General features: G+C 46.6%; 1 protein-coding gene across 4 annotated transcripts in view; it reads left to right on the forward strand.

The window, feature by feature from the left end:
- LOC126213489 (putative ankyrin-containing lipoprotein Lxx09580) overlaps positions 1 to 16,818 on the forward strand; it is a 220,427-nt gene that overhangs the window by 177,809 nt on the left and 25,800 nt on the right. For 3 of the 4 annotated variants that reach the window (XM_049941311.1, XM_049941314.1, XM_049941312.1), the window contains exon 3: positions 3,926 to 4,502. In XM_049941311.1, coding sequence (XP_049797268.1) covers positions 3,926 to 4,502 — 577 coding nt within the window. The remainder of the gene's footprint in view (positions 1 to 3,925; positions 4,503 to 16,818) is intronic. The other variant, XM_049941313.1, reaches the window with a different exon arrangement.

Here is a 16,818-nt window from a genome sequence, read left to right on the forward strand (position 1 = left end):
TGATATCATCACGATTATCCAAAGTTACGATCATTTCGATAAGATGTGATTCATACAACATAGTGCTCGACCGCTTCGAAGCAGGGAAGTGTTTGATGTTCTGGAGGAGCATTCTGGGGACCGTATTCTGGCTCTGGTGTACCCAGGAGGCACTGGCATGTGCCTCGATTGGTCGCCATATTCTCCAGATCTGAATACATCGACTTCTTTTTGTGGGGCTGTGTTAAGGTCAAGGTGTGCAGCAATAGTCCCGAGACTATTGCTGAGCTGAAAACAGACATTCAGGAGGTCATCGACAGCATCTATGTTCCGACACTTCAGCGGGTCACGCAGAATTTCGCTATTCGTCTGCGCCACGTCATTGCCTATGACGGCAGTCACACCGAAGATGTCATAACCTTAATCCGAATATATGTAGTGACGTTTACATTTTGAATAAAATGTGTACACGCCGAACTCCGTAACTAATTTACGTCTTTCTTCTTCATATACAGTCCGCCAGAAAAATGTAGACACACCATAAGTAACGAAAAGTATTACTTATGTGTTTATTTTACATTTAATAATCGATCACAGATGTTGCATAACCTTTAGCTTAGCATATGGTTACTTCAAGTGTTAAAAAGTTCACAGTCGACGGCTATACACATAGCATAACGAGGAGCGGTCGTCGCAACTCTCTAAGCACTATAGGACTTAACATGTAGTGTCCTTAGTCCCCTAGAACTTAGAACTACTTAAACCTAACTAACCTGGGGACATCACACACATCCATGCCAGAGGCAGGATTCTAACCTGCGAACGTAGCAGCAGCGGGGTTCCGGACTGAAGCGCCTAGAACCGCTCGGCCACAGCGGCCGGCTCGTCTAAACTATGTCAGTCACTATTACAGTGGAGATCGCTGCACATGTCGCTGTAATCTCCTCCAGCGTGCGTGGCTTACGTCGATATACGTTATCTTTCACAGTTCCCCACAAGTAAAAGTCTGTAGCTGTTAGATTTGGAGACCATGGAGGGAACTCAATGGGTCTTCTTCATCCAGTCCAGTGCCACAGGCGCGGGACACGGTAGGAATTAGAATGCCCATCGAACACGCGAGGTGGTTGTCGGCCACTTTTATTGGGACGGATGCTTTAGCAAGTGAAATTGGCACAGTTGGGGGACTGAGAGTCAGCATTTGGCGATCGGGATGTCACTTCACCCTCAACGGGAGACTGTGTGGTGTGCAATGTCCACTCATGGAATAATCGGTGCGGTATTCCTTTGGTAACTACCGAACAGTATGTGAAGGTTATTGAAGATGATTTAAATCCCGTTATCCCAATTCATCCTGGAGGAGCACTTTTGGGACTGCATTCTGGTTCTGATGCACCCAGAGGCCTAGATTGGATACACTTTCAGATAAAACAGCTGTGCCATGCATACCTGCTCTATTCTCCTTTATACTATATGTAACACTACTCTCCCTTCCTAAGTACGTGTTTGTTGAATAGATTAAAGATAATTATTTATAGTACACTACCTTGCCGGATTCATTCATGAATATGTGTAGAACCTGTGTAGAGTGCACTCCAATAGAAGTCCTCTCCTTTTTTATACAGCTTCCACATTACATATCACTCTCTATGCATATTCCTACTCTCTTCTGTACCTCAAACTTTATTTGGCCATTTTACAACATGAAACATTTCCTGTATACCTACAAAAGCTATTTATTTACAATTTAAAATTAAGTTTAAAGATATTACTCCTTCTTGGATTCTTCGGTTTTTTTCCGAAACCAAACTGACTTTCTGATAGTCGTGTGTCAATTGTTCAGAGACAGAGGAAGCTTTTATTTGATGTGGCATTCACGACTAAGCTAAGACTTCGGTAATTTTCTGTATTTTAAGACAAGAATAAATATCGTATAATGTTTCTCTAGAGTCTGAGGGCAATTTCCCCTGTTCCTGTATGTTACACAAGGGAGTATTTAACAGATTTATAATTTCAATTCTTCCAGATTCGACAAATTCAGCTGGAATGTTGTCTTTCCCAGGGCTTCCTTGTTTCTCAGATTTTCAGAGCTAGCTGATATAAAATAGCAGCATTAGTAATTTAAAACGTCATTTAAAGGATCAACCTGATCGTCTAATGTAGTAACTGGAACTATGACTATTTTCAGCGCTAATTACAGCTTGTAATGAAGAACTTACAACAACAAAGGTCAGTTATCAGTACCATCTGCAACAATTTGTTAGGGTGACATCAATTACGAAATGATGGAAAGAATGTGTGTTGAAAAGATGGCATATTCTCTATGACTGGCTTTGACATATCCCCCTACAGTAATGGCTCGCAACCTTTCTGAGAGCATTATCCCAGAGTGCAAACAGACACTAGCTAGAGCTCCACTTCCCCCTTCCCCTCCCAGCCACCCAAACACCCAAACACACACACCAAGTCATCATCCTTAGCGATTAACTAAACTCCACTAAGAAGAATATTTCCTTTGAAAACTTTTATTTTGAAAGTGATGAAAGATAAATATACTTAGCTTTTGTAGATGTTTTATTAAACCTCAGACTAATGTAATTATACAATTGGTACTTCTTATTTGTAATGTAGCCTTTCTCATTGCGTCTAAGACTATTCAAAAATGGAAGTTAACTAACTGTTTGCAGTGAAGTTATGCACTTGTTACATAACTTGTTTCCTCTACACCACTTCTATCTCTATTGACACTTGCGTCACCCTCACCCTGCACCTTTACTTAAAATCAATCAAGTGAACATTCGTGCACTCTACTTACTGTTTCTGAATCACTTGATTGCTGGACTCCTTACCTCTGCAGTGACAGAAATCGAACGAGTTTAACTTGCCAACGCTTTGTGTCTGACTAGGTGCCAGAAATAATATTAAAAATAAAGTACTGTACACATCTTACACTACAATAGTAGCCACTACATAGTAAGTGTTGAGTTGAAGTTTAATATTTTTTCATTTATTATTATGAAGTGAGTGATGACGAAGTTTCTGGTCATTTGCTAGAAATTTTTATGAGATATTGAAGCATATGTGATCTATATGTCTCGATTTCTCCATCATGGTACAAAGTGAAAACTATTGTGTGCAGCAGGAGGATTATGTGTGGAAGATGAAGTTCTTACATTCGTTTGACAAGCTGTAGCATGCACCACATTATGTCATTCATTACTTCTATTATTTGAAAATAAAAATTTATTGATGATAAATTATGTAGTAGCTACAAATTGTTGCGAAATAGTCATTATGAACATGATCTTTTAGAAATAATTTAGTACTGTGAGCGAAACGCAATTAGGCACAGTTATTTGTACTCCTCATAAAATTTAATTTAATCCATTGGGGCGTTATGCCACTACCCTACAAAATGTTGGGTGCTGTCATATTGGAATATGTCAGAAGTTGCCATCTAGCTATGCCCGCCACCTCTATGTCACGTTTCTAGAAAGTCATTCCTGACTGTGACAGCAGTTACTTCATCCCCTGTATCAGTTCCTGGAGAGAAACATGCTGGTATAGCAGATAAGGGCAGAGGGATACAGATTTCAGGCATGAAATATCATTGTTTTCTGAAATAACTGCAGAAATCGGGACTGGGTGTTGAACAATGTATGCTCTTAGTTTTGTGCTAGATATTCATTTTGATACTTTGAGCAGGAAATTGTAGAAAGAGGCCTCTATTCCTTCTGTGGCATTTTGTACAAGCAATTAGGGAAGTTTTAAGAGGAGATGTAATAGATTTTCAAAAGTATTATTTCCTTCATCTACACACTATAATCTATGTTGGGTGTAAATTTTATCCTGATAGCACCTTTAGAAATGCCTTTAAATTGTGGCATTGATTAACTCTGCACTGAGAGCCACTCACACTTTTTCCAACAATTGGGAAACTGTGTTCCAGAATCGCTGACAGTGGGACTCGTTCAGGAGGCTGAGGAGGCCACGGCCGTGGATCTCGGAGCCCTGCTGGACGCCGGGGACGACGCTGTGGTGACTCTGCTGGCTGGGGACGCGCGGCTTGTGGCCCATAGGGCTGTCTTGGCCGCCAGGAGTCCCGTGTTTGCGGACATGTTCCGTAGCGTCACCTTAGAGGCTAGCAGCAGCCAGCTCGTACTCTCGGACACAGAGGGTCCTGTGCTGCGCCAGGTGCTGGCATACCTCTACACCCTGCAGGTGCCCGAGCTGCCCAGCATGGCCCCAAAGCTGCTGGTCGCCGCCGACGTATACGGCCTGTCGGTACTGAAAGCGCACTGTGAGCAACAGGTGGTCGCCCAGCTGTCTGTCGAGACTGCGGCTGCTGCAGGTGTTATCGCGATTAGGCATTCCGCCAACAGGCTGAAGCAGGCCGCCGTCGCCTTTATAAAGGCCCACTTGCTCCATGTGATGGCGACGCAGGGCTGGGCTGAGGCTGTAGTCAACGACCCACAAACTGTTGTGGAGTTGGTTCGCCTGATTGCAGAGACACCGACAGACACCAGGTAAGCGTGCGACAAGTCACAATTCCACGTTACACAGCGATAAGTGTGTGTACTGCCAGGCCTACAATGTCCACCACAAAGTTTAATTAGATGTGCATGCGCAGTAAAATACACTACTACTGATATCCATTTTCTTGTATACACTCTGTGATCAAATGTATCCAGACGCCTAGATGAATTTGACTTACAAATTCAATGAAGCCCTCCATCGGTAATGCTGGAATTCAGTGTGGTGTTGGTCCACCCTTAGCCTTGATCTCAGCTTCCACTCTCGCAGCCATTCGTTCAATCAGGTGCTGGATGGTTTGTTGGGGAATGGCAGCTCATTCTACACGGAGTGCTGCACTGAAGAGAGGTATCGGTGTTGGTCGGTGAGACCTGGCACGAAGCTGGCGTTCCAATATATCTCAGATGTGTTCTGTAGCGTACAGGTCAGGACCCTGTGTGGGCCAGTCCTTCACAAAGAGGTTACTGTCATGCAACCACTCGGCCACAGCCCATGCATTATGACCAGGTGCTCGATCATGTTGAAAGATGTAATCGCCATCCCCCAACTGCTCTTGAACAGTTGGAAACAAGAAAGCGCTTAAAACATGAATGTAGGACTGTGCTGCGATAGTGCCACGCAAAACGACAAGGGGTGCAAGCATCCTCCATGACAAATACTACCATATCATAAAACCACCGCCTCTGAATTTTACTGTTGTCACTACACACGCTGGCAGAGAGCGTTCACAGGGCATTCGCCATACCCACACCCTGCCATCCGATTGAGACATTGTGTACCATGATTTGTCACTCCACACAATGTTTTTCCACTGCTCAATCGTCCAATGCTTTCGCTTCTTACACCAGGCATTTACCTTCGTGATGTGTGGCTTAAGAGCAGCCGTTAGACCATGTGGCAGGGAGTGGGTGTAGCGAATCCTTGGTGTACGTCATTTGCCAGTGTGTGTAGTGCCAACAGTAAAATTCGAAGGCGGTTATGATGAAGAGCAAGTGGGTGTAGCGAATCCTTGGTGTACGTCATTTGCCAGTGTGTGTAGTGCCAACAGTAAAATTCGGAGGCGGTTATGATGAAGAGCAATTCGTGGACGGAGACTGCATCTTTCAACCTGATCAAGCACCTGATCATAACGCACGGCCTGTGCCGGAGTGGTTACACAGCATAAACATCCCTGTAATGGACTGGCCTGCACAGAGTGCTGACCTGAATCCTACAGAACATCTTGTGATGTTTTAGAACACCAACTTCGTGCCAGGCTTTGCCGACTGACAACGATACCTCTCCTCAGTGCACCACTCCATGAAATATGGGCTGCCATTCCCCAAGAAGCCTCCCAGCACCTGATTCAACGTATGCCTGCGTGAGTAGGAGCTGTCATCAAGGCTAATGGTCGGCTGATCCCATATTATATTCTAGCATTACCTATAGAGTGCGCCACGAACTTGTAATTCAATTTCAGCCAGGTGTCTGGATACTTTTGATCACATAGTGTACTTTAGAATGCTGCAGCACAGTTCAAGGTGGGCAGCAACGTATTTTAAATTCCCCATTCGTGATTTTCTCATTCTGTAAATCTTGAAATATTCGTGGTAGTGGAGTAGTCAGTCACATTAGTCGCTACACCCATATCTGTAAAACGGTTTTTGGTGTTGTGTATCTCCCTTTTACGTTCTAGATATATATGTGGAATTCGCTGACGTTCTGTAACAAAATTCATTAACTCTAACGAAGTATTCGAGGGGTATTAGAAATAAGATTTTTGAAGTTTACTATGCTCTAAGGAAAATGTTGTCATTCTCAATGGAACATATATGGAACATCTCTCTTACAGAAGGTGATATAAAAACACAATTGGTTCAATGGTTCAAATGGCTCTGAGCACTATGGGACTCAACTGCTGAGGTCATTAGTCCCCTAGAACTTAGAACTAGTTAAACCTAACTAACCTAAGGACATCACAAACATCCATGCCCGAGGCAGGATTCGTACCTGCGACCGTAGCGGTCTTGCGGTTCCAGACTGCAGCGCCTTTAACCGCACGGCCACTTCGGCCGGCTAAAAACACAATTCTTAAACACCACATGACCACCTCACAAGAAAGGCGACAGGGTTTCACAACAGCTCTGCCGCTTCAGGCAGTTCCGCATAATGCTCTGTCTTCCTCCACATTTCCTTCCCACTTCTAGTCTGTTGTTTCTCGTGATATTGCCATAATTCAGTGCACTAGCTTGTGCAAGGAAGGCGCTTTTTGTGTGAAAACTCCGTTCTTGGCTCTTAGAGAAGGGTCTGTCAAATATCTACTGACCAGTCTTTGCTTAATTTTCCCTGTGGCTTTAGTAAAGATTAGTCCTGCAGTGTTTTCTTCTGCTAGAGCTTAGTGGTTTCCTTATCTGACCTGTTCCAGTTATTGGTCCATTCCTAACCACATCAAAATGAAAGAGATCTTTAGAGTCTTCTATTCTTTGTTATCAACATATCACATTATAAATACTCACTACAATTATAGTGACAAGTAATTATCATAAATTACTTTCATTGTTAGATATGTCTGAATATTTATGCACTACTTACTGAGCTGCTTCAAAAACTGGAATTCATATCCTTCAGATAATAATCCGGACACTCAGTGATTCATTTCTCATTTATTTTTATTGTTACAGAAGTGTATCCCATAATTATAAACGAAAATTAATGTTGAATGAAACTGCTTATCGCCACAGCTATGTTTTTAAGATGCCTATTATTTACACATTAACTTTAAATATGTAATTCTATCTGAATTATTTAGAAGCAAAGTTGGGAAACGCACTTCTGAACTTAAATAGGGTGCATGTCCAAAACCTAACCAGTATCTTCTTCATTGCGTCAGGTTATGTACACTATTGCATTGCTTACCATGACAACCACTTCACACAAGTATCCATCCACGTTACATGCATATACATGAAGCCTCTCTTTTTACGTCAATGGTAAATTCATTGCCCAGTTTCTTCATGAGAAATCGCAAACGTTAACCAACACACACACACACACACACACACACACACACACAGAACAAAACTACAACTGGCAAAACTAGAAACTGCCACATCTTCAGTAGTTCTCATTTGATACACGGATCTCCCAACAGTTACTGCTATTAAATACCACTGCTACGTGCAGCATGGTTTGCACGGCTCTTGAAATACTTGTCTTTCTCCATCACAACACTTGCTTCATAAGCAGCACTTGTAAATTCCACATTGTCCAAACACTAGCCACAACTTTTTCACAGGTTATCACACTGCATACAAACTTCCATCAACTGGCATATGTAGCATAGTTCCTTTGTCTGTGCATTGCACTTATATTTAAATTATTAAGCACTAATATAACACACACACACACACACACACACACACACACACACACTAATCACAGTCTGATAAATATCATTACACTGAACACAGTAACGAAACAAAATTCTTGATTTCAGTGAGTGACAACCTGTGATCAGCACTTAGGCGTAAATATATATTATATAATTAACGTGTCTGCTTATTTTACTGATCATACTCATAGACTCGTTCACCCTCCCAGTCAGGTACTATTCAATGTTCACCTGTTTCGTGTGGGTGCTCATTGGCCAGTGTGAATCAAATAAATCTATTGGCCGAAGTTTCAATTCTATAATAAAGGTTTTAATCGAAGTTAAATTTTTACTGCAGTAGCTTCGTAATATGACAAATATTGTGCTCCATTTTTCTCTGAATTTCCTTCCCCGGTCATTTCAGAAGTATCTGTCATCATATTTACATGTTCCCCCTACCGCCCAGTCTATAGCATATAACCTACGAACATCATCTGATGGACATAGTAGCAAATTAAGTACATTTAAAAGTTTTGCCAATCTAACTTCTGAGTGAGTGTAGCTTGGTATGTTAAACCGCTAGTATGAGGAACTCAGGAGAAGCAGCGTGTAAACTGATTGTCTCACTAGTAAGTCATTTATCTTAGTGGGTTAGTGGACCAACTGCTGCCTTTGGCTGTATTGGTCCCATTATCTGTGGATGGACAGCTGCCCAGTGGTCTCTGTCTTAATACATGTATCGGAACAGTCTACATCTGCACTGTGGGCCACCCACTGGACACAGCAGGACGAACCCCCAATATACAGTGAGCACAGCGACTGTGGCCGGACCCTCACCACAGCTGTGCAGACCACAGCTCCCCACTCAACCCCCGTCTGTGGCATGTCGTGAGTTCTGTCACTACATAAGCATATCTTTAAACAAATTAGAGGAGGGTGGCGTTAGCGAAGTGTTATGGTGAAAAAATCGAATTTTAGTTTGTAAAAAGCAGAGATGGCAATGGTTAACAGTAAACTTACTGTTTTAATCGATATCAACATCTTTCTTTGTATTATGTTCATTCAGTGTGGTAGTATGGGGATTGTTTCCTAAGCTAAAATTCTTTTCCAAAGTTTCTGTATATATTAATGTAGTGGATGGGGTTTCTAGTTTCATTGTTGGTTATATATCTCCCAAATTAATCTGGAAGGGAATGGATGTGGAAGTAGGTTGCTGGTGCATTGCTATATGAGTATCATACATGAACATAAATTTATGGACTTTATCAGCTGCAAAAGAGAAAGGTAGAGTCTGGAGAAAGTGAAGCATGTAAAACTGGAAAGATAACCTCCACGTAAGACTATGAAAATCGCTTGATGTAGAGTTTATGTTTAAATATACATTGCATCAACAAGAACTGAAGTATTCGGAAGGGCTGACGAAACGAAATGATACTTCACATGTTGATGCAGTATGTGACATTATATCAGTCATTGAAAAATCGAGTCAAATTTACACAGAACTTAGTGGTATGAACCCATTTATAAAACTTCCTGGCAGATTAAAACTGTGTGCCCGACCGAGACTCGAACTCGGGACCTTTGCCTTTCGCGGGCAAGTGCTCTACCATCTGAGCTACCGAAGCACGACTCACGCCCGGTACTCACAGCTTTACTTCTGCCAGTACCTCGTCTCCTACCTTCCAAACTTTACAGAAGCTCTCCTGCGAACCTTGCAGAACTAGCACTCCTGAAAGAAAGGATATTGCGGAGACATGGCTTAGCCACAGCCTGGGGGATGTTTCCAGAATGAGATTTTCACTCTGCAGCGGAGTGTGCGCTGATATGAAACTTCCTGGCAGATTAAAACTGTGTGCCCGACCGAGACTCGAACTCGGGACCTTTGCCTTTCGCGGGCAAGTGCTCTACCATCTGAGCTACCGAAGCACGACTCACGCCCGGTACTCACAGCTTTACTTCTGCCAGTACCTCGTCTCCTACCTTCCAAACTTTACAGAAGCTCTCCTGCGAACCTTGCAGAACTAGCACTCCTGAAAGAAAGGATATTGCGGAGACATGGCTTAGCCACAGCCTGGGGGATGTTTCCAGAATGAGATTTTCACTCTGCAGCGGAGTGTGCGCTGATATGAAACTTCCTGGCAGATTAAAACTGTGTGCCCGACCGAGACTCGAACTCGGGACCTTTGCCTTTCGCGGGCAAGTGCTCTACCATCTGAGCTACCGAAGCACGACTCACGCCCGGTACTCACAGCTTTACTTCTGCCAGTACCTCGTCTCCTACCTTCCAAACTTTACAGAAGCTCTCCTGCGAACCTTGCAGAACTAGCACTCCTGAAAGAAAGGATATTGCGGAGACATGGCTTAGCCACAGCCTGGGGGATGTTTCCAGAATGAGATTTTCACTCTGCAGCGGAGTGTGCGCTGATATGAAACTTCCTGGCAGATTAAAACTGTGTGCCCGACCGAGACTCGAACTCGGGACCTTTGCCTTTCGCGGGCAAGTGCTCTACCATCTGAGCTACCGAAGCACGACTCACGCCCGGTACTCACAGCTCATCTGCGCCAGTACAAAATGTGATTCATTGCTGTAATGCGAGTAGTCTATGCATTATATTGACAGAACCACTGCAATATAAATGTTTTCTGTGTTGGTAGTAATGACAGCTACACGTAGCTGAATAATTCCATAGCCCATCTGCTAGTGGCCTCTGACACCAATGCAGGGACGAGGAAGACATGCTCATGGTCTTAGGGACTGTGAACAAAACAATACATTACTACGATTGGATGGTTCAATAACAAAAGTGTTAAGGAAGTTGACCACGAGTGTATCTAAGAAGATTAGAAAAATGAGTGAAATACAAGTGATTCACTTTGATTAGTTGCAATGCTGTCTCGAGGCAGTAAGATATTGCCGGACATGATAGCGTTGCGAATCTGGCTCCAAACCTAGAGAGACCTTAGATACTTCTGTTATTACAGGGTGGAGCAAATGAAAGTGGTCTGGGAGAATGAATACGATTGCACGTGAATATATGCATGTAGCCACACCCTGTGACATACACGCCATGTGATCCACCACGTGATCCACATCAGTTCAGATTGTAGTGCGGGCTGTGCCAGTGTTAGTGGAGCAGAGCAAAGGGGGCGATGGTACTCACAGTGGAGCAGCAGCCGTTCGTTGTGAAATGTTATGTGACAACGAAGTCATGGAAACGGTATGGTCAGTTGTTTTCTGCGAAATTTAGTGGTGTTAAAGTGTGAGCAACGAGTACCATGCAACGCTTAATCCGAAATTGATGTAAAACAGGATCTGTTTTGAACCAGTAAAAAATAAATGCCTAAACTCCCCTGCGCATCACAAAACATGGCTGCAGTGCGCCAGAAAATGTTCCAGAGACCTACCAAATCAATCCAACACCTGTCACAAGAGACCAGGATGACTCACTGATTACGCAGACCTGCATATTCAGGGTGGTCCATTGATTGACTGGGCCAAATTTCTCACGAAATAAACGTCAAATGAAAAAACTTGTCTAGCTTGAAGGGGGAAACCAGATGGCGCTATGGTTGGTCCGCTAGATGGCTTTGCCATAGGTCAAACGGATATCAACTGCGTGTTTTTTAAATAGGAACCCCAATTTTTTATTACATATTCCAGTAGTACGTAAAGTAATATGAACGTTTTAGTTAGGCCACTTTTTTCACTTTATGATAGATAGCGCTGTATTGGTCACAGACATATATGGCTCACAATTTTAGCTGAAGAGTTCGCAACAGGTAGTTTTTTTAAATTAAAATACAGAACGTAAGTACGTTTAAACATTTTATTGCGGTTGCTCCAATGCGATACATGTACCTTTGTGAACTTATCATTTCTGAAAACGCATGCTGTTACAGCATGATTACCTGTAAATACCACATTAATGCAATAAATGCTGAAAATGGTGTCCGTCAACCTCAATGCATTTGACAATACGTGTAACGACATTCCTCTCAACAGGTTGGTTTGTGGGATTAAAGGGACCAGACTGCTACGGTCATCGGTCCCTTTTTCCAAATCCTAAAAACACCCACAGAGAATAAAAACGATTAACAGAACAGAACACAGACGACACAGAACAAGAGAAACGGAGATAAAGACCAGGCAAAACGAATTAAATCACACAGAGTGTGACGGTGGTTGGCCGACCATAGGAACAAAAAAAGGAAAAGCCAACCGCCGAGAACACATTAAAAACCGAGTTTAAAACCGTAGGCCAAAAGCCAGAATCAACACAAAACAATAAAATAAAACACAAACACTCAGATTAAATGATAAAAAACCCCTGCCCGAATAAAACGTAAAACTAAGCCAGCCATAGCAGGGTCATCAGATAAAAGGGCAGGGAGCGTGTCAGGCAGTGCGAACGTCTGCCTGAGCACAGCTAAAAGCGGACACTCCAATAAAATGTGCACCACAGAGAAAACGGAGCCGCAGCGACACAGAGGTGGGTCCTCACGTCGCAATAAGTAGCCGTGTGTCAGCCGAGTGTGCCCAATGCGCAGCCGGCAGAGGACAACAGACTCCTGGCGGGAGACCCGAATGGACGACCGCCACACAGTCGTCGACGCCTTGATACGACGGAGTTGGTTTGGTACGGGCAGGTTGCGCCATTCAGCGTCCCATAAATCGAAAATTTGGCGGCGTAATAGTGCTCGCAAATCAGTCGCCGGGAGGCCAATCTCCAGAGGTGGTTGACTGGTGGCCTCTTTCGCCAGGCGGTCAACATTCTCATTCCCGGGGATCCCAATATGGCCTGGGGTCCAAACAAAGACCACAGAGCGGCCGCAACGGGCAAGAGTAGACAGAGACTCCTGGATAGCCATCACCAGACGGGAACGAGGAAAACACTGGTCGAGAGCTCGTAAACTGCTCAGGGAGTCGCTACAGATAACGAAGGACTCACCTGAGCAGGAGCGGAGATACTCTAGTGCTCGAAAGATGGCGACCAGCTCAGCAGTGTAAACGCTGCAGCCAGCCGCCAAGGAACGTTGTTCGGACTGGTCCCCTAGAGTGAGCGCATAACCGACACGACCAGCAACCATCGAACCGTCAGTGTAAACAATTCCAGAGCCCTGATACGTGGCCAGGATGGAAGAAAAGCGGCGGCGGAAGGCCTCTGGAGGGACTGAGTCCTTAGGGCCCTGTGCAAAGTCGAGCCGAAGGTAAGGGCGAGGAACACACCATGGGGGTGTACGCAAAGTGGCCCGGAAAGGAGGTGGAACAGGGAAAAATCCAAGCCCAGAGAGAAGCTCCTTGACGCGCATGGCGATCGGACAACCCGACCGGGGCCGACGTTCTGGCAGATGGACGACTGACTGCGGCAATAGCACACGGTAATTTGGATGCCCAGGCAAGCTAAAAACATGGGCAGCATAAGCAGCCAGTAATTGTTGGCGTCGTAACTGCAGTGGAGGGACACCTGCCTCCACTAGTATGCTGTCCACAGGGCTGGTGCGGAAAGCACCAGTGGCAAGGCGTATCCCGCTGTGGAGAATTGGGTCCAGCACCCGTAACGCAGATGGGGATGCTGAGCCATAAGCCAGGCTCCCATAATCCAGACGGGACTGGATTAACGCCTGGTAGAGCCGCAACAGGGTAGAGCGGTCGGCGCCCCAGCGGGTGTGGCTCAAGCATCTCAGAGCGTTTAGATGCCGCCAACACGTCTGTTTAAGCTGCCGGATATGAGGCAGCCAAGTCAACCGGGCATCGAAAACCACCCCCAAAAACCTGTGGGTCTCCACCACAGCAAGGAGTTCGTCGGCAAGATAAAGCCGCGGCTCAGGATGGACTGTTCGGCGCCGGCAGAAATGCATAAGGCGGGTCTTGGCTGCCGAAAACTGAAACCCATGCGCTACAGCCCAAGACTGCGCCTTACGGATAGCGCCCTGTAGCTGACGTTCAGCAGCTGCAATGCCAATAGAGCTGTAGTAAAGGCAGAAGTCGTCAGCATACAGGGAAGCGGAGACAGAATTTCCCACGGCCGCAGCAAGCCCGTTAATGGCTATCAAAAACAGACAGACACTTAAAACAGAACCCTGTGGCACACCGTTCTCCTGGACGTGGGAGGAACTATACGAGGCCGCGACTTGCACGCGGAAGGTACGACACGACAGAAAATTGCGGATAAAAATCGGCAGAGGACCCCGAAGACCCCATCCATGAAGCGTAGAAAGGATGTGATGACGCCATGTCGTATCGTACGCCTTCCGCATGTCGAAAAAGACAGCGACCAGGTGCTGACGGCGGGCAAAGTCATTACGGATGGCCGACTCCAGGCTCACCAGATTGTCGGTGGCGGAGCGGCCTTTACGGAACCCACCCTGAGACGGAGCCAGGAGGCCCCGAGACTCCAGTACCCAATTCAAGCGCCGGCTCACCATCCGTTCAAGCAATTTGCAAAGAACGTTGGTGAGGCTAATGGGACGGTAGCTGTCCACCTCCAGAGGGTTCTTTCCTGGTTTCAAAACGGGGATGACAATGCCTTCCCGCCATTGCGACGGAAACTCCCCCTCGACCCAAAGACGGTTGTAAAGAGCGAGAAGGCGCCGCTGGCAGTCCACTGAAAGGTGTTTCAGCATCTGACAGTGGATGCCATCTGGCCCAGGAGCGGTATCAGGGCAAGCAGCTAGGGCACTACGAAATTCCCACTCACTAAATGGAGCATTGTAAGATTCTGGGTGGTTGGTGCGAAACGAAAGGCTCCGACGTTCCATCCGCTCTTTAATGGAGCGGAAGGCCTGGGGGTAATTCGCAGAAGCGGAACTCATAGGAAAATGCTCTGCTAAGCGATTTGCAATGACGTCGGAGTCAGTACAAACTGCTCCATTCAGTGAGAGCGCAGGGACGCTGACAGGTGGCCGATAGCCGAAGACGCGTCGAATCTTGGCCCAGACCTGCGATGGAGTGACATGGAGGCCAATGGTGGACACATACCGCTCCCAGCACTCCTTCTTGCCTTGGCGGATAAGGAGGCGGGCGCGCGCACGCAGCCGTTTGAAGGCGATAAGGTGGTCTATGGAGGGATGTCGCTTGTGACGCTGGAGCGCCCGCCGGCGATCTTTAATCGCTTCAGCGATCTCAGGCGACCACCAAGGCACAGCCATCCGCCGAGGGGACCCAGAGGAATGGGGAATGGCAGATTCGGCGGCAGTAACGATGCCGGTGGTGACCGATTGAACCACCGCATCAATGTCATCAGTAGAGAGAGGCTCAAAAGCGGCAGTGGAGAAGAACAAGTCCCAGTCAGCCTTATTCATAGCCCATCTGCTAGGGCGCCCAGAAGAGTGACGCTGTGGTAGTGACAAAAAGAGCGGAAAGTGGTCACTACCACACAGGTCGTCATGCACACTCCATTGGACAGACGGTAGGAGGCTATGGCTACAGATTGAAAGGTCAATGGCGGAGTAGGTGCCATGCGCCACACTGAAGTGTGTGAAGGCACCATCATTTAACAGCGGGAGATCGAGCTGCGACAATAAATGCTCAACGATGGCGCCCCGACCTGTTGCCACTGACCCACCCCACAGAGGGTTATGGGCGTTGAAGTCGCCCAATAGCAAGAAAGGTGGCGGCAATTGGGCGACCAGTGCAGCCAGGACATGCTGCGAGACATCACCATCCGGTGGAATGTAAAGACTGCAGACGGTAACAGCCTGTGGCGTCCACACGCGTACAGCGACAGCCTCTGAAGGCGTCTGGAGAGGGACAGACTCGCTGTGCAGAGTGTAAAGGACATATATGCAGACGCCACCAGACCCCCTTTCATAAGCTGCTCGGTTCTTATAATAACCCCGATAGCCACGGAGGGCGGGGGTTCGCATTGCTGGAAACCAAGTTTGCTGGAGAGCAATGCAGAAGAAAGGGTGAAGGCTGATAAGTTGGCGGAGTTCAGCTAGATGGTGGAAGAAACCGCTGCAGTTCCACTGGAGGATGGTATTGGCCATGGCTGGGAAAGGCGTGACGGGACTGGGAAGGCGGATTACGCCGCCGGGTCACCTGCTGCCTCCGATTGAGCACCCGCGCTAGTGCTATTCATGGCGTCTGAGGGACCGGCGAGATCGAGGTCCTCAGCGGATGCCAGAATCTCCACCTCATCTTCGGACGCAGAGGGAGAAGGTTGCGGTGGGACAGATGCCACCGCAATTTCAGGATTCTTGGGAGCCTTTTTCTTCGACTGCTTTGCGCGCTGTGCCTTTGGTGATTCTGGCTGGGAGGGCCTCACTGGGTCAGTCTCAGGGACTGAAGACGACCGCGACGCCCTACGACCAGCGACCGGTGGTTTTTTGGCAAACTTCCGGGTGTCTGCTTTGGCACTGGGCCAAGCCTGGGATGGGAGGGCCCCAAGGGACCCCTTCCGGGCGAGAGGAGCCGAAGAAAGACCACGCTTCTCCGGCTGTGAAGGGGGAACAGATGTCCCGGTGGTTGGGGTGGTGTTGCTCCTGAAGTAGATGGAGCAGTAGCAACAGGGAGTGAAGTGCCCCCCACAACCAAGGGGGCCGGTGAATTCTGACAGAGCTGAGTCCGAACTGTCGGGGACGACACTGAAGAGGTTCGAACAGGTGTTGCAGCAGCAGCATAGGTGGACGGCATGGGCACAGGATGTAGCCGCTCAAACTTCCGCCTTGCCTCGGTGTAGGTCAGGTGGTCCAGGATCTCATATTCCATTATCTTCCTTTCCTTCTGGAAGATCCGACAGTCCGGCGAGCAGGGGGAATGGTGTTCTCCGCAGTTAACACAGATAGGAGGCGGGGTACATGGAGTATCAGGATGCGAAGGACGTCCACAATCCCGACACATGATGCTGGAAGTACAGCGAGATGACATGTGCTCGAACTTCCAGCATTTAAAACACCGCATCGGAGGAGGGATATATGGTTTCACATCACAACGGTAAACCATCACCTTAACCTTTTCG

This window comes from Schistocerca nitens, chromosome 11, assembly GCF_023898315.1.
Source record: "Schistocerca nitens isolate TAMUIC-IGC-003100 chromosome 11, iqSchNite1.1, whole genome shotgun sequence".
Lineage (NCBI taxonomy): Eukaryota > Metazoa > Arthropoda > Insecta > Orthoptera > Acrididae > Schistocerca > Schistocerca nitens.